General features: G+C 39.0%; 1 protein-coding gene across 5 annotated transcripts in view; it reads right to left on the bottom strand.

Annotated features, from left to right (window-relative positions):
- The window catches only part of FRY (FRY microtubule binding protein), a gene marked incomplete at its 5' end in the record, with an annotated part of 648,830 nt that overhangs the window by 45,281 nt on the left and 577,015 nt on the right, over nucleotides 1-26,534 (bottom strand). For all 5 annotated transcript variants that reach the window (XM_079773965.1, XM_079773964.1, XM_079773962.1 and 2 more), the window contains one exon: nucleotides 25,948-26,031. In XM_079773965.1, coding sequence (XP_079630091.1) covers nucleotides 25,948-26,031 — 84 coding nt within the window. The remainder of the gene's footprint in view (nucleotides 1-25,947; nucleotides 26,032-26,534) is intronic.

Raw genomic sequence — 26,534 nt, 5'->3', positions numbered from 1 at the left:
GCTTGCTTTTTTCTCGATTCCTTTATTCTAATGTTAACCGTGTCAAGTCACACTCGACATCCGAGTGCAAAAGTTAAAGTACTAGAAAAAGAACAAAAGCAACCCAAAGTCAGCAGAAAAGAAATAAAATTTGGAGCAGAATTGAATGAAATAGAGAACAAAAAACCTATACAAAAAATTAAAACACAGAGCTGGTTCTTTGAAAAGATTAATAAAATTGACAACCCCCTGGCTAGACTCACTAAAGAAAAAAGGAAAAGACCCATGTAAACAAAATAAAAAATGAGAGAGAAGTCAACACAGACATCACAAAGGATCATACTAGAATATTATGAAAGACTATATGCCACCAAATTCAATAACCTAGAAGAAATGGATAAGCTCCTAGAAATATATAACCTTCCTAGACAAAATCATGAAGAATCAGAATATTTAAATAGACTGATCACTCCCTAGTTGGTTTGGCTCAGTGGATAGAGCGTCGGCCTGAGGACCGAAGGGTCCCAGGTTTGATTCAGTCAAGGGCACATACCTCGGTTGCAGGCTCTTCCCGGCTTGGGCCCTGGTCCGGGCTTGTGCAGGAGGCAACAATTGAGGTGTTTCTCTCACATCAATATTTCTCTCTGTATTTCTCTCTCTCTTCCACTTTCTTTCAAAATCAATGGAAAAATATCTTTGAGTGAGGATTAAAATAAATAAATAAATAAATAAATAAATAAATAAACCAATCAGCAGTGAGGAAATTTAAACAACCATCAAAAACCTCCCCCCAAGATAAAAGTCTAGGATCAGATGGCTTCACCAGTGAATTCTACCAAACATTCAAAGATTTAAAACCTATCCTTTTCAAACTCTTCCAAAAGTTGAAGAAGAGGTAATACTTCCTAATACATTCTATGAGGCCAATATAATCCTGATACCAAAACCTGGCAAAGAAACACAAAGAAAGAAAATGACACACCAATATCTCTGATGAATACAGATGCAGATATCCTTAACAAAATACTAGCAAATCAAATACAACAGTACATCCAAAAATAATACATCACAAACAAATGGGTTCATTCCAGGGGCAAAAGGATGGTTCAACATATGCAAATCAATCAACATAATACACCACATTAACAAAAGAAAGGACAAAAATCATATGATCTTATCAATATATGCAGAAAAAAAGCACTTGATAAGATACAACATTCATTTATGATTAAAACACTCAATAAAATAGAAATAGAAGAAAGTACCACAACATAATAAAGGCCATATTTGATAAACCCACAGCTAATATCATACTCAATGGTGGAAAGTTGGAAGTTTTCCCTCTAAGATCAGGAACAAGACCAGGAGGTCTATTCTCACCACTCTTATTCAACACAGTGCTGGAAGTCCTAGCCAGAGCAATAAGGCAAGAGAAAGAAATAAAAGGCATCCAAATAGGGAAGGAAGAAGTCAAACTGTCACTTTTTGTGGATGACATGATTCTGTATATAGAAAACCCTAAAGACTATACCAAAAAAACTATTAGAAAAATAAACAAATACAGTCAAGTTGCGGGATACAAATTCAATGCACAAAAATCCATTGCCTTCCTGTATAACAACAACAAAACTTCAGAAAAAGAAATAAAAAAATACAATTAATTGCAACCAAATAATAAAATACCTAGGAATAAACTTAATGAAGAACATGAAAGATCTAATACTGAAAATTTCAAATCACTATTAAAAAGAAATTAATACACAACAAATTGAAAAATATCCCATGTTCATGGATTGGAATAGTCAACATAGTAAAATGGCCACATTATCCAAAGCAAAATATATATTTAACTAGTGGCCCGGTGCACAAAATTCATGCACATTGAAAGGGAATTAATTAGAGGAAATATTTTAATATTGCTATTTTCCCTTTCTCTATAATAAAAGTGTGAGAGATAAAAGGAAATGAGTACAATGTATATGAAAATAATACATAATTTTATTAATAAATAAACAATAACAAAATGATATAACAACAATAACAAACTCATGATATAAAAACAACATTTATGCAAATAATGACTGATAAAGTGATAAAACTTATTCTAATATCTCCCTGTATACCACATTAAGAGTGGAAAACACTTTCAGAGTGCTTGACTAATTTCCCTTGGGATAAAGTATTTACAACTTTAACTTTAATGTCACATGCTCTTTGAACTCGAGAGAAAGCAACATATAACTGACCATGTGCGAAAATGAGTTTAGGTAGGAATATTCCTACTCTGTCTAGAGTTTGTCCTTGTGATTTATTAATAGTCATTGCAAATGCTGGCATCACGGGAAACTGTTGTCGAATTAATTTAAATGGGAGGCCAGTGTCAGATGGGGACAAATCAATTCTTGGAATCAGAACAACCTCTCCCTCTGCAGATCCTGTTAATACTTCAGATTCGATAATGTTAGGTCGTAATCTTTTGATAATAAATCTGGTACCATTACAAAGACCCCATTTACTATTAAGATTTCTCAATAGCATGATGATTGCACCCACTTTCAGTTTTAATTTATGACACGGCATTCCCAAATTAAGAAATTCGATGGGAAAATTTTCCTTTTCAGCATCATCTGTTGAGTCAATGCAATCATCACTCAAATAGGTGTGAAAATCTCCATCAAGTATATCCAAAATTTCTTCATTTAATTTTTGAACATGCTCATTTTTTGGACAAAGAATCACACGATTAGATATATTTTTAATATTATCTATAGATATACTATTTCCAAAGGTGGCTTCAATAATAGATCCATTACAAATCATTTCATGGGGGATTTCAATAATATCTATTCCTAAATGAAAACTGCTATCAAGTTTGCCATCTCCAAGTTTTACTAACCATTTGCTATAAGCAGAATCCTCTGATCTCATATTTGTTTTAAGAGACAACTTTCTGAAACATCCCCAGACATCACAGTACTTTAAACTCGTTTGTACTATGGCTGATCACATAGTATGCGGCACAATACTGAGACTGTCGAAAATCCTCTCCGAGAAGAGAACTTTCCCACCAAATGCAACATTCAAATTCATAATTTCTCTTAGTAATCTGTCTAATGTGTTTATAGAATGACTGGATGCCATGGTGCATTCATCAATAATAAGAAGTTGGGCCTTTTTAATGGTTTTAGCAACTTCGCTCTTTATATCGAGTCTAAAAATTGAATTTTCATTTAATGGAATTAGTAATTTATATTGGGAATGAAAGGTTCTTCTACCAAGAAGTAAATTTGCAGCAATTCCTGTAGATGCTGTGGGTAAAACAGTACCACCACGACCTCTAATATAATGTATTAAAACTTTATACAGATATGTTTTTCCACTACCACCTGGACCATCCAAGAAAAAGCATTTGGGGTGTACAGTTTGATCTTTGATGGCTGAAGTTATAGTCTGAAAGGCTGCCAACTTTCATTATTCAGAGAATTAATCAAAACCTCTGCCTGTTGTTGCTCATACAATTCATCACATGTATTTGCATTCATTAATAAAGGATAGTCTGGAAGTTTGAAATGTGAACATTTCATTCCATGCAATGTGAATACCTCCTGAATTTCGTTAAGGGCATGTATTTCACAGTTCACACAGGCACCTTCTCTTTGGTGCAATTTCCAACAGAAATCTTCAATAAAATGAGATTTATTCTCATCCCATAATTTGTCTGCAGCAGAAGGACATCCAAACACACATATGTATGCAAAAAGTTGCCGTAGTTATTTGGGCATATTAAGGATGATTGCATCGTCAATCGTATCTTTCCAGATAGTGTCATCAAGTAATAATCCTTGGTGTTTAGCAGCTTCATGAAATGTATCATAAGTTACACCTCCTACAGTTCGCAGATCCTCAAAACTTCTCGCACCTTTTACATGCAGAAGCAAAAGTCTAAGGTAATATCGTTCTGGTTCTCTAAAGCTCACAGTGAACAGTCTACCTAATACTTTATTCCCACCCTTTCGGCATTTTGTCCACAAAGAATTATTAAACACATAATGCTGTGGAATTTCCCAATAATAATAATTATGTGCATCAGAGTCTTCTCTATTCAATAAGAACCAAGCCATCAAAGTTGAGTTATGTCTTTTAGCCCTATCTAAAACTTCAACAAAATCATCGGCATGAAAATACAAATTCTGATCATTTGGCAAATGAATAGCTAATCTTGTGATTGCATGAGATTGGTCATGCATTCGCATTGCAAAAAGTCTCCAAACAGCCTCAGGAGCGTTCACATACCTGGAGTCAATGAAGTCCTGTACTTTGTCATGATTGATAATATTTTTTTCAGAAATATGAATATTTGCACAATCATGCCCTTTATAGATGTATTTAAGTAGATATTTGACACTTCTAATTGATGCACAGACTTCAACATTTATATGACAGTTATATTTGAGGCACAAATACGGGTTATAAGGGACAATCAACAATTTTATTTCCAATAGAAATGGTACTACCAGATCTTCGTTTGCATTTGGGATATCCATCAATATTTCCAATGGTCACATTTTGAAATTCTTTTGGATATCCCTTTGAACATTTTGGATTTTGTATTCCACATGGACTATTTGGATTTTGTATTCCACATGGTCCATGTATAAGGTGACCAGACAGTCCCGATTTTTAACAATTTGTCCCGCGTCCCACGGCGTTTTAAAAAAGTCCCGATTTTTGGAAAGAATGCACGACAAGCTAGGGAATGGCGGGAGAACAGGAAGGGAATATACGGTTTTTGGTGGCCATGTGGCTATTTAGCCAGGATATGAGTTTTATATTATTTTTGTTAATTTTATAATGTTAAACTTTAATAATAATAAATAATTGTTGAGAACTGATTATCAAGAACTGCTTATCAAAGTTCTCATTGTTGATCAGTTGTTAGAATTCGACCACCATTGTTTGGACTTAATGAACAATGGCATTTTTTGGGATTGGCAACGACGAAAACATTTTGTAACTGTCTCTCAGACGATACACATCATACTGCGTGCTAGTAAGCTAGTTACACAAGTGATGTCATTACAAATCAGCTGTTCAGATAATTTAGGTAAGTAATTTATTTATTTATATCATAAATACATAAATTTTCTTGAATTTAGCAGACAGTACTCGTATTATTTATATTTTATAGTGGCGGCAAAGAGTCTAGCGCCGGCCTTGAAAGTGACACGACTTACGTTACAGCAAATTCAGAGGAAAAATAATACAAGTTAGTATTGTTATTATTTAGAAAGAAATATAGGATTAAAATTAAAATAATTTTTAAAATATAGTTACTTTATAACAATCTAATTAATTTAATTTATAAACTAACAATAAAATATGTTCATGTTATTATGTACCTACTTACTGTGTTTTTAAGCAATATGTATATAATAATTTATAATATAATTTTAAATTATTTTTTTTAGATTTTTAACATAATGAGTAAGAAAAGAGGATGCAAATTCAACGATGATCTAAGAAGTGAATTTTCTTTTATTAAAAAACCCAAAAGCAATTACATGGTAAAATGTGAGAAATGTAATGGTGAATTTTCTATTTCGCACGGCGGGAAGAATGATATTTCAAAGCACTTGGAGACACAGAAACATAAAAGATATTTAAATACTGCTGCATCTTCCTCCAAAATACAGGAATTTTTTCGGAAAACAACTTATGGAGACGAAGAAAAGAAATTAGCATTAGCATAAGGACTTATGTCTTTTCATGCTATTAATCACAATCATTCCTTCAGATCTATGGACTGGACATCACAAGTTGTCAAAAACTTATTCAACAGAAAATTTGCCTGTGCTAGAACAAAATCCGAGGCAATTGTGTGTAATGTGCTTTCCCCATATGCATTTTCAGAATTAAACAAAAATCTAGAAAAAATTAATTTTATATCCATATATTCTGACGCATCTAATTATAAGGATATAAGGTTATTTCCAACCATTACTAGATTTTTTGATTCGGAAACTGGAATTAAAATTAGAATTTTAGATTTTGTTTCTTTGCCCGGCGAAACTTCTGAAATAATTTTCAGTTCCATTATTAATATTTTGGAAAAAAACAATTTAAAACATAAAATGATTGCATATTGTGCAGACAGCACGAACGCAAATTTTGGAGGAAAAGCGAGAAGAGGTACAAATAATATTTTTTAATAAATTAAACAAAAACCTTAATCAAAACATTATTGGTGTTGGTTGTGCTGCGCACATAATACATAACGCCATTCAAACAGCTGCTGACTTGTTGCCCGTAGATGTGGAAAATATTGTTATTAAAATATATTCTTATTTCTATATATACACTGTGCGCGTTGAAATGCTTAAAGAATTTTGTGAAACTGTGGAAGTCGAATATCAGAAAATACTTGGATACAGTAAAACGCGCTGGTTAGCTCTTTTGCCAGCTGTCGAAAGAATTTTGAAAATATACGATCCTTTGAAATCCTACTTTCTATCACACGATAACTGTCCTAGAATTTTAGAAGAGTTTTTTGAAAAAGAATCTTCAAAAATTTGGCTAGAGTTTGTACACAATCAAGCAGCTCTTTTTCAAAATGCTATAAAACTTATCGAAGGTGACAAAATTTCGGTAATCGAAGTAGCAAATGAAGTTAATAATTTAAAATTTTATAATAATTTAAAATAATTTATAATTTAACATTTCAGTGTCAAGAACGGTTAGAAAATAATTTTCTTCCGTTAACTATCCGTAATAGTATAAGCCAGCTAGAAGAACAAGGTGCAATAAATCGTGCAGATATCATGAATCACATCAAAAAGTTCTATAGTAACTGCATAGATTATTTAGAAGAGTGGACGGTACATTACAATGATATTGAATATTTTCATTGGGTTACATTAAAACAAGAACTTAATTGGAATGATGTACAAAAACATTCGATCATATTACTCAAAATTTCCCATATAGTAATATTTCCAAAAATTATCTTTTTAATGAGGTATCATTATTAAAAAATATATTGATAAGGAAAAGGTTAAATCTTGGGCACCAGCAAAAATCACAATAGAGAACAAATGGTTAGAAATATTTCATCATTTTGAAACAAACCATGTTCCATACAATAATGCACTAAAAATTGTGGAATACGCGCTGTCCTTACCAGGAACTAATGCTGCGACTGAACGCGTTTTTTCTACGGTAAATAAAATGTGGACATCAGAAAAATCACAATTAAGTATTGAGACTTTGAAAGCCATTTTATGTGTGAAATATAATTTAACAAATTCTTGTGAAAAATTTCATGACCTTTTAAACAATGACAGCAATCTACTAAAAAAAATTCACTCAAATGAGAAATATGCCAAAGAATAAAATAATACTATACATAATTTTTTTATTTATTATATTTGTAAATTGTACTTATGTTGAAATTTAAAAATATATATTACAATACTATTTTTGCGTTTTATGAAAATTTTTGTTGCTCCATATAGACCAAATTTTTAATCAAGAACCCCCGCCCGGTCAATGGTGTCCCACTTTACCAATGTTAAAATCTGGTCACCTTATCCAGATTTGATTTTACAATTTGAAAAAGTCGAGGATACTGGTCCTCATCTGGAATTTCTGCCTTAACTATACGGTCAATGTCATCTTCTGAAAGTAATTTGGACTCACCATCTAATATCAATACTATCTGAGTGTAAGGCAGTCCGCGTTTCTGAAATTCAATGACATGAATCTTAGCTATTACTTTGCCAAATAAATGGAATTTACATACATCTTTTAAAAGAGCGTTCAGCTTAATATTAAAAACTCTGGCTACCAAGTCAGGTCTGTTTTCAACTTTTTGCCAGCATTGTAAATTGTTTGTAATATCTGTCCATTTGGGGTTGCATGTCATGGTTATAAATAAATCGGGCTTGCCATACTTTGTTACAATTGCCATAGCATCCTGATATCGCTGCTGCATATTTCTGGGACTACCCTCAAAAGATGATGGAAGTATTATTATTTTACCAATCGGCACATTGTCATTTTCAGATCTAGATTTGAGATAATCCATCAAACCACTATATTTTTCAACTCTCCACTTAGTTTGGTTTGCTTTAATTTTTAATAGAATTGGAAAATAAATTTCCAATTTATCTGATTGGCCTCCAGTTTTGAATATGAATCCACAATAAACTGTTGAGTTAATTTTCCTGCATTTAAAATAGGATTGAACGTGTCCCTCACAGAGAGATGAAATCCATAATACTGCATTTTGTATGACTCGTGTCCTTACATTTTGTCTAGTATTATTGTTGATTACACTGTTGTCTCTGAGTCTTAATGCAATATCCATTCCCCAGGCTTTTTTTGCCATGTGGAAAAAGAATAGGATAAGTCATTGCATCTAATGTAGGAAACAGGATACTGATTTGTTTCATTTTAGTGGCACTTGGATTATTGGGATCTGGTTTACAATGAATAAGCAAGTCCCTTTCAAAAGGAGGTTCTCCATCTTCGTTTCTGAATATGACAGCAACCTCGGTTACACGGGAAAAATTATATCTACCTGGGTCACTGTTACGATCGTATTTAATTGCCATAGTTACTTCCGTGGGAGTTATACCTTTTGCTGCTGCTTCAGATTGGGCTTCCTTTTCTACCTCATATAACATCTTGTACGATTTTGTTAATTCATTTATTTCATGCATGAGGTTGTTGATGTTGATCATGAGTCTTTCTGAGCAGCCCTGGTTTTCTGGCATTGCTAATCTTTTACTTGTAGCTTTGGCTGTATCCAAAATATAGAGTTGAGCAAACTTCCAAGAAACACCATCTGAAGGATGTAAAGTTCCAGTATGGTGATAAACTTGTCCGTGTATTCTAAAACAGTATGGCCCATACCCTGATGGCGATGCAATATTTGCACCCATGGAAGCAAAAGCAAAAGAACTATTTATGGATCGAATATTTTCCATGAAATTTTTCTGTCAGAATCTTTGTTTGTCATTAATCTTTTTAAATATGCCGGGTAATCTGGAAAACGTATATCATTCAGACAGACTTTCCCTTTGCTACAACATCTAGTAAATTTCCCATCGTATGGTTTTTCATCAGAGAAATTTAGTGATAGGCAAAATTCACATCTAACAGTCATTCCGACCACAACTATGTTCGAGAATTGCATCCTCATGTACTTCATTTTCGCTGAGAAGGCAGTTTCTACCAGTATTGCTAGTACATGTTGATGACTGTTCTCTAGACATATTCTGTCTTTGCCACCACCTTCTTTGAACTTCAAAGGCACGTTGGTCTTTAAACATTTTCTGTCGATGATGCCAGTGTTTTTTGGCTTCAGAGCGACATTTTTCCAATAGCTGCTCTTCAGATACATTCTGTCGCAGGCGTCGCCTTCTTTCAAGATCAGAGGTACGTTGCTCTTCAGACATTTTTGTTGATAACGTTGGCATCTTTCTGCTGCAGAGCTACATTGTATCAACAGTTTTTCTTTGGACATAGTCCCACCTCTCTACTGCCATGGTCTGAGATACAGGTGAATGAGAGTCCTGGCTGTCAGGCTGTTGAGAGCTGTGTGACCAACGGCTGGTTCTGTGGGGGTGGGACTTCCTCCTACCGGTTGTCAGTTTCCACAGCTGGGATGAGGAAGCTGGGGCTCCAGAGGGAGCGATGCCCTCTAAGCCGCCAGCTTTCTCACTCTGCTGGACCCCATGGGCGGGCCTTGGCAGGGGCTGCCCGGGTCCCCACGGCTTGGACCCAGATGCCGCCGGCCTGGGTCCAAGCTGTGATCACTGCCTGCCCGGGTCCAAGCCGTGATCGCCACCTGCTTGGGTCCAAGCTGCGATCGCCGCCTGCCTGGGTCCATGCCGCGATCGCCGACTGCCAGGTCCAAGCCGCCACCACCTCTTGACCCTGCTGCCTGCCTGGGTCCAAGCCGCGATCGCTGCCTGCCCGGGTCCAAGCTGCCCGCGCCACTTGCCCTCACCGCCTGCCCGGGTCCTTGATTGTAGCTTGGATCCGGCCAGAGGCCTTGGGTGCTGCCTGCTCCGCCTGCATATGCAAATTTACCCACCATCTTTGTTGAGTTAATTTGCATATCACCACTGATTGGCTGTGGGCGTAGCAGAGGTATGGTCAATTAGCATCTTTCTCTTTTATTAGTGTAGATGCTATCCCAATGTCATTTTTTGAAAGAAATAAAGAGAAATCATCAGATTTGTATGAAACCACAAAAGACCCCTAATAGCCAAGACAATCCTGAGAAAAAAGAACAAAGCTGGAGGTATTACACTACCTGACTTCAAATTATATTACAGAGCTATGATAATCAAAACAGCATGGTATTGGCAGAGAAACAGACACACAGATCAACGAAACAGAATAGAGAGCCCAGCTATAAAACCACATGTATATGGACAGATAATTTTTTACAAAGGAGCCAGAAACACACAATGGAGTAAAGATAGTCTCTTCAATAAACGTGCTGGGAAAACCGTAAAGCCACATGCAAAAGAGTGAAATTAGATTAAAATGTGTCCACATGTACAAAAATTAATTTAAAATAGACCAGAGACCTAAATATAAGACCCAAAACAATAAGTTACATAGAAGAAAATATAGGTACCAAACTTATGGACTTTGGTAATAGAGAACATTTGATGAACTTGACCTCAAAGGCAAGGGAAGTAAAGGCAAAGGAAAAAGAATGGGACTATATCAAACTAAAAAGCTTCTGCACAGCAAAAGGAGCTCTCAACAAAACATAGAGGAAGCAAACCAGATGGGAGATGATATTTGCAAATAGTAGCTCCAACAAAGGCTTAATTTCCAAAATACACAAAGAACTCATAAAACTCAACACCAAACAAACAACCCAATCAAAAAGTGGGCAGAGGACTTGAAAATACACCTCTCCAAGAAGACATACAAACAGCCAATAGAAATGAAAAGATATTCAACTTCACTAGCAATTAGGGAAATGCAAATCAAAACTACAATGAGATACTACCTAACACTAGTTAGAGTGGCCATTACCAACAAGACAAGCAATAACAAGTGTTGGAGAGACTGTGCAAAAAAGGGAACCCTCATTCACTGCTGGTGAAAATGTAGACTGGTACAACCACTATGGAAAGCTGTCTGGCTTTAGATTTAAAGCTATCATATGACCCAGCAATCCCTCTCCTGGGTATAAACCCAAAAAACTCGAAACACATATTTGCAAAGATATGTGCACCCCTATGTTCATTGCAGCATTATTCACGCTGGCCAAGACATGGGAACAACAAAAGTGTCCTGCGATAGAGGACTGGATAAAGAAGAGGTGGTACATATACACAATGGAATACTTCTCAGTTATAAGAAAGGATGAAATAGTGCCATTTGCAACAACATGGATGGACCTTGAGAACATTATGCTAAGTGAAATAAGTCAGTCAGAAAAAGCTAAGAATTATATTATTTCACTCATATGTGGGATATGAAACTGACACTTGTGAACACAATCAGCAGTGTGGTGGCTGCCATTGGGAAGGAGGTGGGGGAGAAGGGTGTCCTAATATAAGGTGACAGGAGAAGATTTGACTTTGGGTGGTGGGCACATGGTGCAATATACAGATCTGGTAACATGGAAACCCACACTTGAAACCTAAATGTTCATGTTGACCAATGTCACTCCATTCAATCTACACTAATAAAAGAGAAAGATGCAAATTGATTGTACCTTCATGATGCCCACCAGCCAATCAGGAGTGAGTATGCAAATTAACCCAACAAAGATGGCAGGTTAATTTGCATATGAAGGTGCCGAGTGGTCGGGGGCCATGGCGATGACGCAGGCATTCCACACCGCCCCAGCAGCTCTGGGCCTCTGGGCAGCAGGTGAAAGCAGAAAGGTGGCTCCGGGCCGGAGCAAAGGCTGTGCTGGCAGCCAGGGGAAGGAAGGGCCATTCTTTCATGAATCTTTGTGCATTGGGCCTCTAGTTTAATAAATAATAATAAAAAAGACATAGAGTGGTTGAATAGATAAGACCCATTTGTATTCTGCCTTTAAGAGACTCAATTTAGATTGAAAGACACACACAGACTGAAAGTGAGGGATAGAAAAAGATATTCCATGCATATAGAAATGAATAGAAAGCTGACGTAGCAACACTAATATATGACTAAATTGATTTTAAAAAACAAATAATGTAAAAAGAGACAAAGAAGAACATTACATAATGATAAACTGGTTAATCCAGGAATAGGATGTAACAATTGTATATACCTCTGACCCCAGCATAGGATCACCCAAGTACATAAAGAAAATATTAATAGAAATAAAGATGGAAATTAACAGTAATCCTATATAATAAAGAGGTAATATGCAAATTGACCATCACTCCCAACACACAAGATGGCCACCCCTATGTGGTCAAAGATGGCTGCCCCATGTTGACACAAGATGGCTGCCACAAGATGGCCAGCAGAGGAGGGCAGTTGGGGGCAACCAGGTCTGCAGGGGAGGACGGCTGGGGGGGAACCCAGGCCTGCAGGGGAGGGCAGTTGGGGGAACCAGGCCGGCAGGGGACGGCAGTTAGGGACAATCAGGCCTGCAGGTGAGGGCAGTTAGGGGTAACCAGGCCTGCAGGGGAGGGCAGTTGGGCAGGACCAGGTCTGCAGGGGAGGGCAGTTGTGGGGGACCAGGCCTGCAGGGGAGGACAGTTAGGGGTGACCAGGCTGGCAAGGGAGGGAAGTTAGGGGTGACCGGGCCAGCAGGGGAGGGCAGTTAGGGGTGACCAGGCCTGCAGGGGAGGGCAGTTATGGGCAATCGAGCTGACAGGGGAGCAGTTAGGTGTTGATCAGGCTGGCAGGGGAGTGGTTAGGGGGTGATTGGGCTGGCAGGCAGAAGCAGTTAGGGGCAATCAGGCAGGCAGGCAGGTGAGCAGTTGGGAGCCAGTAGTCCTGGATTGTGAGAGGGATGTCTGACTGCCCATTTAGGCCCTATCCCACGAGGATTGGGCCTAAATTGGCAGTCAAACATCTCTCAAGGGGCTCCAGATTGGAGAGGGTGCAGGCTGGGCTAAGGGACACCCCCCCCCCCCCCCGCACGAATTTCGTGCACCAGGCCTCAAGTACAATAATAGTTGGGGACTTTAATACCACACTTACCTCAGTGGATAGATCATCCACACCTAAATTAATATGGTAATAATGGCCTTAAATGTCACATTTGAGGAGATTGGCTTAATAGACATTTATAAATCATTTAATCCCCAAACTGCAGAATATATATTTTTATTCTGGGCACAAAACATTTTCTAGGGTATATCTCATATTAGGCACATATTAAGCAACAAAAGATGCATCAGAAATTCAGGAAGGTTGAAATTATCAATTATATTTTCCAACCCCAATTACATGAAGCTAGAAATCAAGTGCTGAAGGAAAACTGGAAAAACACACAAATATGTAGAGAACAACCAATGGGTCAAAGAGGAACCAAATAGGAAACAAGCTACCTTGAGACAAATGAAAATACAACTTTTCAAAATTTATGGGTTGTAGCAAAACACTTCTAATAGAGAATTTAAAAGTTATACAGCCCTATCTCAAGAAACAGGAGTAATTCCAAATAGATAGCATATCTTTATATTTAAAGGAACTAGAAAAAGTCCAACAAACAAATCAAAGTAAGCAGAAGGAAGAAATCTATATATCTACATTAATAAAAGGGTAATATGCTAATTAGACCATGAGACCTTCCAGATATCCTTCCGGACAAAGCCATGGTGGCGGGGCCAAGGCAGAGGCGGTTAGGGGTGATCAGGCTGGTGGGGGGGACCAGTTGGGGGAGAGCAGGCCGGCAGGGGTTGCAGTTGGGGGCAAGCAGGCCAGAAGGCAGAGTGATTAGGGGCAATCAAGCAGGCAGGCAGGTGAGCAGTTAAGAGCCAGCAGTCCCGGATTGCGAGGGGGTTGTCCAACTGCTGGTTTAGGCCCGATCCCACAGGGGTCCCAGATTGACGAGGATGCTGGCCGGGCTGAGGGACACTCCCACCCCCGTGCACGAATTTCATGCACCAGGCCCCTAGTATACTAATAAAAGCCAAGTGACAGAAACAATGGGAACGACCAGTTGCTATGATGCGCACTATGGCTGGCCAACTGGCCTGATGGAGGCAGGGCCGGCCAGCCAACCTCCTGCAGCCTCTCCCCCGAGGCAGCCCCAGCCCCGATAGGTCCCCCCACCCCTATTGGGGGCAGGGCCAGCCAGCCAATCTCCTGTGGCCCCTCCCCCCAGCTGACCCTGGCCCTGATCGGCCCCCCCCACCCAATCAGGTGCGGGGTGGGCTGGCAAACCTCCTGCATCCCCTCCCCCAGGCTGGCCGTCCCCGATCAGCCCCTATCTGGGTGGGCCGGCCGGACCCCACCAATGCATGAATTCATGCTCCAGGCCTCTAGTCTTACCTTATAATGGAGAAACATGCAAATTGACCGCACCTCCGCTATGCCCACGATTGGGCCGGCAGGAGGCTGGGGGCGGGACTCCGGGTGGCATATCCGCCGTTGAGAAGATCAAGATGGCGGCGCCCAGTGGCTGGGCCCATGCCGCCCCTCCCGGGGGTCCCGGGTGTCGATCGGACACCTGGGGGGGCTTGGCCGTGCCCATCCCGCCCCTCCCGCCGCTCCCGGGGGTCCCAGGGGCCGAGGCTTTCCGGGCCTTGGGCACCAGCGGGGAGCCTGCACCAATCGCAGGAAACCACTGGGGTTCGGCTCCTGTGATCGGTAGCAGGGATGCTGGGTGCGGCGAGCCCAAGGCCAGGAAAGCCTGGGGCGGAGGCTTTCCCGGCCTTGGGCACCAGTGGGCAGCCTGCACGGATCGCAGGAAACCACTGGGGGTCGGCTCCTGCGATCCTTAGCAAGGATGTTGGGTGCCGCCGAGCCCAAGGCCACCGCCCGGGGCCAAGCCCCGACCCTGAAAAAGGCAGAAGGCGGTGGCCACAGCCAAGGCCTGGGTCCCTGGTGCCGGCAGAAAACTGGTGCAGGCAGCCAGGTGAATGAAGGTCTATTGCACGAATCTTCGTGCAAACGGGCTACTAGTATGTAATAAAGATCAGAGGAGCAATGAACAAGAGAAAACATAAAAAATAGAAAAGAGCATTGAAAATAACCGATCCTTTGAAACAAAATATAAAATTGACAAACCTCTAGACAGATTCATCAAGAAAAAGAGAGTGGGAGTTAAATAAAAACAGAAATGAAAGAGGAGAGATTACAATTGACACCAAAGAAACCCAAAGGGTCATTTAAGAATACTTTAAACAATTACATGCTAACAAAATGGACAATCTAAAAGAAATGGATACATTTCTAGAAACATACAACCTTCCAAGACTAAACCAGAAAGGAACAGAAAATATGAACAGACCAAAAACTAGCAGTGAAAATGGATTAGTAATTTAAAAATCTCCCAATAAACAAAATCTCAGGACCAGACAGTTTTATAGATGAAGTCTACCAAACATTTAAAGAAGAATTGATACTTATCCCTCTCGAAATATTAAAAAATATTGAAGAGGAAACCACTTCCAAACTCATTCTACAAGGCCAGCATCACTCTGATCCCAAAACCAATAAAGACACTTCAAAAAAAGAGAATGACAGGCCAATGTCCTTGATGAACATAGATGCAAAAATCTCAGCAAAAATGCACAATCTGAATTCAAAAATACATTAAAAAGATAATATGCCATGAGCAAGTGGGATTTATACCAGGGATGGAAGGATGTTTTATATCTACAAATCAATTAATGTGATACATCACATCAAAAAACCCAAGGCTAAAAATCATGATACTCTCAATAGATCTAGAAAAAGTATTTGAAAAACTTCAACATCCATTTATGAAAAAAACTCTCAACAAATTGGTCATAGAAGGAATTTACCTCAAAATGATAAAGGCTATGTATAAAAACAGACATATAGATAAGTGGAACAGAATAGAGAGCCCAGAATTAAACCATTGCTTATATGGTCAATTAATCTATGGAAAAGGAGACTAGAATGTACAATGGAGAAATGACAGTCTCTTCAATAAGTTGTTATTGGGAAAACTAGACAAATAAATGCAAAAAAACAACAACAACAACAAAAAAAAACCACACGAAAAACTGGACCACTATCTTTACAAAGTATACAAAATGAACTCAAAATGGATCAAAGAGTGAAATGTAAGACCTGAAACCATACAATTCCTAGAGGAAAATATAGGTAGTAAATTCTCTGACATCAGTTTTAGTAATCCCTTTTAAAAAATATATTTTTGTTGATTTCAGAGAGGAAGGGAGAGAGATAGAGAGACAGAAACATCAATGATGAGAGAAAATCATTGTTTGGCTGCCTCCTGCATGTCCCACACCAGGGATTGAGCCTAAAATCTGGGCATATGCCCTAATTAGGAATTGAATTGTGACCTCCTGGTTCATAGGTCGATGCTCAACCACTGAGCCATGCTGGCCAGGCTAGCTTTTTGGATATGTCCCCTTGAGCAAGAGAAACAAACAAAAATAAACAAATGGGACTTAATCAAACAAAAAAGCTTTTTCACAGCAAAGGAAGCCATCAACAAAATGAAAGAACAACTTACTGAATGGGAGTATATGTTCACAAATGAAATATCCTTTAAATGGTTCATATCCAAAACATATGGAGGAAATCATATAATTCAAAACTAAGAAATAAACAATTCGATGAAAGAACGGGCTGAAGATTTTCGAGACATTTCTCTAATGGTGACATACAGATGGCCAACAGACATATGAAAAGATGTTCATCATCACTAATCATCAGAATGCAGATCAAAACCACAATGAGATACCACCTCACACCTGTCAGAATGGCTATTATCAATAAATTAACAAACAAGAAGTGGTGGCGAGGAAGTGCAGAAAAGGGAACCCTCATGCACTGCTGGTGGGATTGCAAATTCCTGCAGTCACTATGGATAACATTATGAAGGTTCCTCACAAAATTAAAAATAGAATGACCATATGACCCCCAGCAAATCCTCTTCTTGGTACTTATCCACAGAAATCCAAAATACCAATTCAAAAGATATATGCATGTCTATGTTAATTGCAGCATTATGTACAACATCCAAGATATGGAAGTAACCTGATTGTCCATGGAAAGATGAATGGATAAAAAAGTTGTGGTACATGTATACAATGGAATATTACTAGGCCATAAAGAATGAAATCTTACTATTTGTGACAACATGGATAGACCCTAGACTCTATTGTGTGGTTTTTTTTTCACACACAAAAAAACACACACAATAAAAAAGATCAAGAAATGAATAGTTAGTTCTTTGAAAAGATAAACTTCATAAACCTAGGGCAGTGATGGCGAACCTATGACACGCGTGTCAGCACTGACACGCGTAGCCATTTCTGATGACATGCGGCTGCTGAGGTGGCCGCATGCCGAGGATGAAACATTTGCTGCTCCTGAGGATGAAACATTTGTGAAATAATGTTTTTTCCTCAAAATGACACACTACCCGAGTTATGCTCAGTTTTTTGGCGAAGTTTGACACACCAAGCTCAAAAGGTTGCCCATCACTGACCTAGGGCCTAGAGGGTATTATGCTAAGTAAAATAAGTCAGACAAAGACAAATACCACATGATTTCACTTATGTGTGGAATTTAAAAATCCAAATAAAGGAACAACAAAGAGAAATAAACTCATAGATACAGAGAATGAACTTATGGTACCAAAATGGGAAGGGGGTTGGGGTCTGGGTGAAAAAGGAGAAGAAATTAAGAAGTACAAATTGGCAGTTACATAATTAGTCATGGGGATGTAAATTACAGCTCAGGGAATATGGTCAATAATCCTATATAATAAAAGGCTAATATGCAAATTGTCCCCTCTACCGGGAGTTCGGCCTGGAGTTTGACCAGGGGGTGGCGCCAGCTGGCCAACCACCTGGGGCCCCTCCCCCCAGCTGGCCCCACCCCTGGTCGCCCCCCACCCCAATCAGGGGTGGGGCCAGCCCGCCAACCGCCTGCGGTCCCTCTCCCAGGCCAGCCCCGCCCCTGATTGGACCTGATCAGGGCATGCCGGCAGGATCTCACCTGTGCACAAATTCGTGCACCAGGCCTCTAGTAATATAATAACTGTCCATGGTGGTAGATGGGTACTAAACTTATTAGGTGGAAGCACCTTGTAAATTATATAAATGTCTAATCACTATGATATACACCTGAAACTAGTATGATATTGAATGTCAACTGTAATTGAAAAATAAAAAAATTAAAAAAAAACAAAATATATGAGGAACTCATATAACTCAATAACAATAAAAAACCCCAATTCAATAAAAATTGGGCATAAAACATGAAGAGACATTTCTCTAAAGATACTGGCCATCTACTTCCATCTATTCGCTTTCACTTCCCTGCTTTAGAGCCTTGAGTACAGATGGTCAATAACATATGAAAAAATACTGAACATCAGTAATCATCAGGGAAATGGAGATCAAAATCACAATGAGATATCTCTTCACACCTGTCAGAATGACTATCATCAATAAATCAACAAACAAATGTTGGGGAGGATATGGAGAAAAGGGAAACCTTATGCACTGTTGGTTGGACTACAAATTGGTATACTCTCCATGGAAAACAGCATGGAGGTTCCTAAAAAAACTAAAAATAGTACTACTATACAATACAGCAATTCCACTTTTGGGTATTTATCTAAAGAAAGTGAAAATATTAATTTGAAAAATTACATTCACCCCACGTTCATTTCTGTATTATTTACAATAGTCTTCTAAGATTTGGAAGAAACTTAGGTGCTCAATGATAGATGAATGAGTAAAGAAGAAGTGGGTACATATATATATAGTGGAACCTTGGTTCTCAAACTTAATTTGTTCCATAAAGCTGTCCAAGAAGTGATTTGTTAGAAAATCAAATCATTTTTCCCCATTAGAAAAAAATATAAATTGAATTAATCTGTTCCAGACCCCTAAATGATTCCGTTTTAACCATTCTTATATACAGTACATATTATCATTCTGTTTAATCTATAAATAAACACTTCTTTTCATAAATTTATGGAGCCACCTCCTACTAACCTTAAAGGAATCACTTTCAGCACTCATTTCAGGGGTACAGCATCTTTGCTTTTTCTTTTGTTTTGTTTTTTTAATATATTTTATTGATTTTTTACAGAGAGGAAGGGAGAGGGATAGAGAGTTAGAAACATCGATGAGAGAGAAACATGGATCAGCCACCTCCTGCACACCTCCTACTGGGGATGTGCCCGCAACCAAGGTACATGCTCTTGACTGGAATCGAACCTGGGACTTTTCAGTCCACAGGCCGATGCTCCATCCACTGAGCCAAACCGGTTAGGGCCATCTTTGCTTTTTCACATATCACTGCCTCCAAAATGCTGTCACTGGCTAACTGCTTTTCATTTATCCAAATCAACAAGTTTTTCCACTTCTTCAGTTGCTTGTGATCATTGTTTTGTGAGCACTTTCACACCTTTAGCAACATCAGCACACTTGATGGCCCCTTTATGGTTTAAAATTGTGCTAATCATCCATTTCACCATCAATAAAAGCAAAAGCAAAGCAAAACAAAACAACAACAAAAAACCCTGGAAATATTCCCAGCTTAATTTCCTGAGATGTTAACAATGTGAGGTTTAGTGGTAAAGGGACTCACATTCTCTCCTTTGTGGCCTGAGAGGCACTTTTTGTCTTGCTGATGTATCAGCAAGAAAGGGTTGTCAGGTTGAGAACTGAAATTTTGTTTAAAAACAGACATTTTTTCAGTGAACAACTTGGTCAAGAAGCGAATTGTTCAAGATGGGAGACGTTTAAGAATCAAGGTTTGACTGTACAATGAAATAGAGTAAGAAAAAAACACACACAATAGAAAAGATCAAGAAATGAATAGTTGGTTCTTTGAAAAGGTGAACTTCATAAACCTTATCCAATCTCATCCTCTCTAATAAAATGGCAATATGCAAATTAACCATCACCCCGCTACATAAGCCACGCCCACCAGCCAAGCCACACCCACCAGCCAATCAGGGCGAGTATGCAAATTAACCCCGATCCAAGATGGCTACAGCCACAGAGAGCAAGGTTTCCCAGGTAATAGAGGAAGCCAAGCTTTCCATAGCTGTTGCAGGCCTAAGCCTCCACTCAAGCTACAAAGTTTCAATTATAGAAGGTAAACAAATTCAAACAAATGGCGGCAGAATGGAGCTTGAGAGAGCAGGCCAGGGTTGCCGGCGGCAACAGGGGAAGCAAAGCTTTCCGCACACCCTGGCCGGGCTCACCCGCTTAAGGCTACAAAGTTTCAACTGTAGAAGGTGAATTAACTGCCACAGAAATGGCTGCCGCCCGGGAGGGAACAGCAGGCTTGGCTCCACTCCAGGCTACAAAGTTTCAATTGTAGAAGGAAAATAAATTCCAGATACCAGGGCCTCCTCTTGGGTCGCCAGGGTGCGTGGCTAGCCTGCAAACCACCACAGGCCCCTCGCTCAGGCCGCCCCACGCCCCGAGGGAACCCCACCCTGATCCGGGACATCCTTCAGGGCAAACCAGCTGGCCCCCACCCCTGTACCAGGCCTCTATCCTATCTAATAAAAGAGTAATATACAGATTGATCATCACTGCAACACACAATATAGCTGCCTCCATGTGGTCAAAGATCCTGCCCCCATGTGGACACAAGATGGCCACCACAAGATGGCCAGCAGGAGAGGGCAGTTGGGAGGCACCCGGCCTGCAAGGGAGGGCAGTTGTGAGCGACCAGGCCTGCAAGAGAGGGCAGTTGAGAGGGACCAGGTTTGCAAGGGAGGGCAGTTGGAGGTGATCAACCCTGCAGGAGAGGGCAGTTAGGGGTGACCAGGCTGGCAGAGGAGGGAAGTTGGGGGCAAACAGGCTGGCAGGGGAGCAGTTAAGCATCAACCAGGCTGGCAGCGGAGTGGTTAGGGGGTGATCAGGCTGGCAGGCAGAAGCGGTTAGGGGCAATCAGGAAGGCAGGCAGGCAAGCAGTTGGGAGCCAGCAGTCCTGGATTGTGAGAGGGATGTCCGACTGCCCATTTAGGCCCGATCCCACCAGGATCGGGCCTAAATGGGCAGTCGGACATCCCTCCAGGAGTCCCAGATTGGAGAGGGTACAGGCTGGGCTGAGGGACAACCCCCCCGCCATGCACGAATTTCGTGCACCGGGCTTCTACTCAAGAAATAAAGAGAAAGGGCCCCAATACAGTAAACCCTTGATTTTGCTGATCTAGATTTAATGGACTTCAGATTTACTGGACAAAATTTCCTGTCCATATGTCATATCTTAAAATTAACTCTCGGTTAATTTTAAACGCCTTTAACGAAGATTTGTTTATAACCAAATTAACAGGTTATTTTTTTTGTTATTAATTCACTGTTATTTTAAACAAATTTTAGCGAATAGGCCATATGTTGGAAAATTCAATATTACATATCTACAACTGACATCAATATTACATATCTACAACTACAGTTTACATATTTAAATCCAAGAGTCATTGTTCAAAAACAATGGTGAGTAATTATCTCATGATCAGACAGCATCACACCTGGTGTGACTTTCTGCAATAGTTTAAACTCAAACCAGCCAATGTTCTGATGTGTGCTAAGCCATGCCCCAGCCTTGTGCATTTGTTTACTTTCAGTGACTAGTGAATACATGCATTTACTAGACTTATTCAGTATAAATTTAAAATTACTGTAATACATATGGAAAACTTTTCTGCAAAATTGAACTTTTCATATATACTTAATTACACAAATGTGCCTACATATGTAAAATAGGTAAATAATTTTTCAATTTTTTTTAACATATCCATTTGGAAAACCTACTTTATTATATAATGGGCTTTTGGCTTTAACAGACTCCCTCTTGCCAAAATTAGTCTGTTATGTCGAGGTTTTACTATAAATAAAGTCAGAAATGAAAGAGGAGAAGTGAAAACTTATCACAGATAGAAAGGACTATAAGGAAACACTATGAAAAATTATATGCCAACAAATTGGACAACCTGGAAGAAATGGATAAATTCCTAGAAACGTATAATCTTCTAAGGCTGAATCAGGAAGAAACAGAAAATATGAACAAATAGATAAACTGTAATGAAATTGAATTAGTAATCAAAATGCTCACTACAAACAAAAGCTCTGGACTAGATGACAAACATTCAAAGATAAATTAATACCTATCTTTCTTAAACTATTCAAAAATGTTGAAGAGGATGGAAGGCTCCCAGGCACATTTTGTGAGACCAGCATTACTCCAAATACCAAACTCAGATGAAGACACTACACAAAAAGAAAATTAAAAGCCAACATCCAAGATGAGCATAGATATAAAAATCTTCAACAAAATATTAGCAAACCAAATTCAGCAATACATTAAAAACATCATACACCATGTTCAAGTAGGATTTATTCCTGGGATTTGAGGTTATTTCAATATTTGCAAATTAATTAACATGATACACCACATAAACAAAATAAAGGATAAAAATCACATAATCATATCAATAGATATAGAAAAGGCATTTGACAAAATCCAGCCCCCATTTCAAATAAAAACTCTCAGCAAAGTGGGGATACAGGGAACATACCTCAATATAACAAAGAGCATATATGACAAACCCACAACTAACATCATATTCAATGGGGAAAACCTGGAAGCATTATCTTTAAGATCACAAAGAAAACAAAGATATCCACTTTCATCACTTTTATTGTTGAAAGACATCCACTTTCAACACTAGCGGCCCGGTGCATGAAATTTGTGCACTGGGGGGAAGGGTGTCCCTCAGCCCAGCCTGCACCTTCTCCAATCTGGGACCCCAACTGCCGGTCCCACAGGGATCAGGCCTAAACCGGCAGTCAGACATCCCTCTCACAATCTGGAACTTCTGGCTCCCAACAGATCGCCTGCCTGCCTGCCTGATTGCCCCTAACCGCTTCTGCCTGCCAGCTTGATCGCCTCCAACTGCCCTACCCTGCAGGCCTGGTCACCCCCAATTGCCCTCCCCTGCCAGCCCGGTCATCCCCAACTGCCTTCCTCTGCCAGCCCGGTCGCCCCTAACTGCCCTCCCCTGCAGGCCGGTTGCCCCTAACTGCCCTCCCCTGCAGGCCTGGTTGCCCCCAGCTGCCCTCCCTTGCAGGCCTGGTCGTCCCCAACTGCCCTCCCCTGCAGGCCTGGTTGCCCCTAACTGCCCTCCCCTGCAGGCCTGGTCCCTCCCAACAGCCCTCCCTCCCCTGCAGGCCCCATCATCCCCAACTGCCCTCCCCTGCCGGCCTGATCGCCCCTAACTGCCCTCCCCTGCTGGCCTGATAGCCCCTAACTGCCCTCCCCTGCCGGCCATCTTGTGGCAGCCATCTTGTGACCACATGGGGGTGGACATCTTGTGCAAGGGCATGATGTTCAATTTGCATATTACCTTTTTATTATATAGGATAGTATGAAGTTCTAGTGACAGCAATCAGACTAGAAAAAGAAATAAAAGACTTCCAAATTGGAAAGTAAGAAGTAAAACTGTCATTTGCAGATGTCATGATACAATATATAGAGATCCCTAAAGATTCTACCAAAAATCTATTATAATTAATAAGTTAATTCAGTAATGTAGCAGGGAACACAATTAATATTCAGAAATCAGTCACATTTGTATATGCCAATAATCAGAAAGGAAAATTAAGAAAACAACCTCACTTACAATTGTATCAAAGAGATGAAATACCTATGAATAAATTTAACCAAGGTGGTGAAATACCTGTCCTCAGAAAATTATAAGACATTGAAGAAAGAAATTGAAAAATATACAAATAAATGGAAACATATACTGTGTTCATGGATAGAAAGAATTAACATCATTAAAATGTCCATACTACCAGAGCACTTTATACACTCAATGCAATCCCTATCAAAATATCAATGGGATTTTTCACAGAATTAAAACAAAGAATCCTAAAGTTTATATATGGAACCACAAAAGACCCTAAATAGTTAAAGCAATCCCGAGAAAAACAAAGTTAGAGGTATCATGCTACTTGATATTAAACTATACCACAAGGCTATAGTAATAAAAATAGCATGGTATTGGCATAAAAACAAACACATGGGTCAATAGAACAGAACTGAAATAAATCCAGGCCTATATGGTTAATTAAACTGTGTTAAAGGAGGCATGAATGTGCAGTGGGATAAAGACAGTCTGTTCAATAAATGATGTTGGGAAAACTGAGAGACAGATGTAAGAGAATGAAAGTAGACCACCTTCTCATACCATATCCAAGAATAAACTCAAAGTGAATTAAAGACTTGTATGTAAGACCCTAAACCCGAAAACTATGAGAGAAAAAACAGGCAGTAAACTTTTTTTGCTCTTATAATATTTTTTGATATGTCTTCTGAGGCAATGAAACAAAAAGAATGGGATGTTATCAAAATAAAGAGATTTTGCACAGTGAAGGAAACCATCAACAAACTGAATGAATAAAGATATTCATCAATGACACATCTGAAATGGGTTAATATCTAAGATATATAAGGAACTCATACAACTTAACACCAAAAGAACAAACAATCAAATTAAAAAATGGGCAGAGGAACTGAATAGACATTTCTCCAAAGAAGACATTCAGATAGCCAACAGACATGTGAAAATATGTCAATATCACTAGTCATCAGTGAAATGCAAATTAAAACCACAGTGAGATATCACCTCACAACTGTCAGAATGGCTATCATCAATAAATCAACAACAAATATTGACAAGGATGTGGGGGAAAAAGTAATCCTCATGCATTGTTGGTGGGATTGTAAATTGGTGCAGGTACTATAGAAAACAGTATGGAGGTTCCTCAAAATATTAAAATTAGAACTACCATATGACTCAGCAATCCTACTTCTGGATGTTTGAAGAAATCCAAAACATTAATTTGAAAAGACATATGTATCCCTATGTTCCTTGCAGCATTATTTACAATAGTCAAGATATGGAAATAACCTGCTTATCAATAGACAATTGAATAAAGGAGTTATGGAAAATACATACAATGGAATATTACTCAGCCATTAAAAATGAAATCTTGATATTTGCGACATGGCTAGACTTAGAGGGTTGAAATACTAAGTGAAATAAGTCATACAGAGAGAGACAAATACCATATGATTTCACCTATGCATGGAATCTTAAAAAATGAAACAAACAAACTAAACTGATACAGAGAACAAATTGATGGTTGCCAGATGGGCGGGGCATTGGAGGCTGGGTGAAAAAGGTGAGAGGAGTAAGAAGAAGAAATTGGCATTTACAGTCATGGGGATATAAAGTACAGCATAGGGAATATGGTTGATAATATTATATCTATGTATGGTGTCAGGTGGATACTAGGCCTACTGGGGGGAATCATTTCATAGTTATATAAATGTCTAATCACCATGTTGTACACCTGAAAGTAATATATTATTGTATGTAATTGAAAATTTTAAAAAATTAAAAAATAGAATGCTGAAATGTCAATAAAGACTCTTCACTGAAGGAACCAGGGGATTTAGTGACAAATTAATGAAATTGGTTTCATATTCTTAATGAAGGACAGACTTATTAGGAAATGATTAGTATAGTTAGACAATGTCCAGAAGAAAGGTTATTTTTATTTTTCCAAAGAGAACTCCCCCCGCCACCCCCGCCAATCCCATGAACACACATTCATGCTTGGCCTGAATGCCATTCTGTTTTACTTTATTGGCTTCATGTGAATGTATGGATGATTCATTCCATCTCTTCCTCAAGTTCCATGATTCTTGGAAGGATCAAAACCAACACACAATGTCAGAGTACAGAAAAGACAAAATCTAAAAGGCTTTTATTACCTTTTCTTCTGAATCCCCTGGTTGACAGGTAATTACTCCATCTCTTGATCCTCCAGCAAATGTCGCCTTACAATTTGCAAGCCACTGTTGTCAGAAGGAGACACAGACATAGGTAAATTCAGTGATGTCTTGAGAATGTGTTATTATTGATTTTGTCAGGAAAAATTGATTAATCTTCTAATCACAGTAAAATAAAAATTTGCTGTAATGACTTTTTGAAAATAATTCTTTTTGGTTAAAGATAAACTAATATTTGAAATTAAAATATCTGGTTAAGTGGGTTTAGCAATGTTCATTTAAAAATATAATTTCAACATTGTGATACATTACCTGTCACATTCTACTGTAACAGGTAGTTATGAGCATTAAATGATTTAATTTAAGAGATGTAACACTTAGGTTGTGTTGTGGGCCTATCACCTGTTGATTGAAATTGGGTGATAGGCCCAACACTTCCTCACAGGCTGAGTGATTCTGGACAATGCAACCTGACTCATGTCACATCTATCTCTCTGTCATGTTGAGGGTACTTCTGAGGGGGCAGGTCTATTTCTATGTAAGAAAGGCTATTATAATAATGGCTCAGC

This window comes from Cnephaeus nilssonii, assembly GCF_951640355.1.
Source record: "Cnephaeus nilssonii genome assembly, chromosome: 6".
NCBI classification, from domain to species: Eukaryota; Metazoa; Chordata; class Mammalia; order Chiroptera; family Vespertilionidae; genus Cnephaeus; species Cnephaeus nilssonii.
This window is presented reverse-complemented; position numbering and strand designations above follow the sequence as displayed.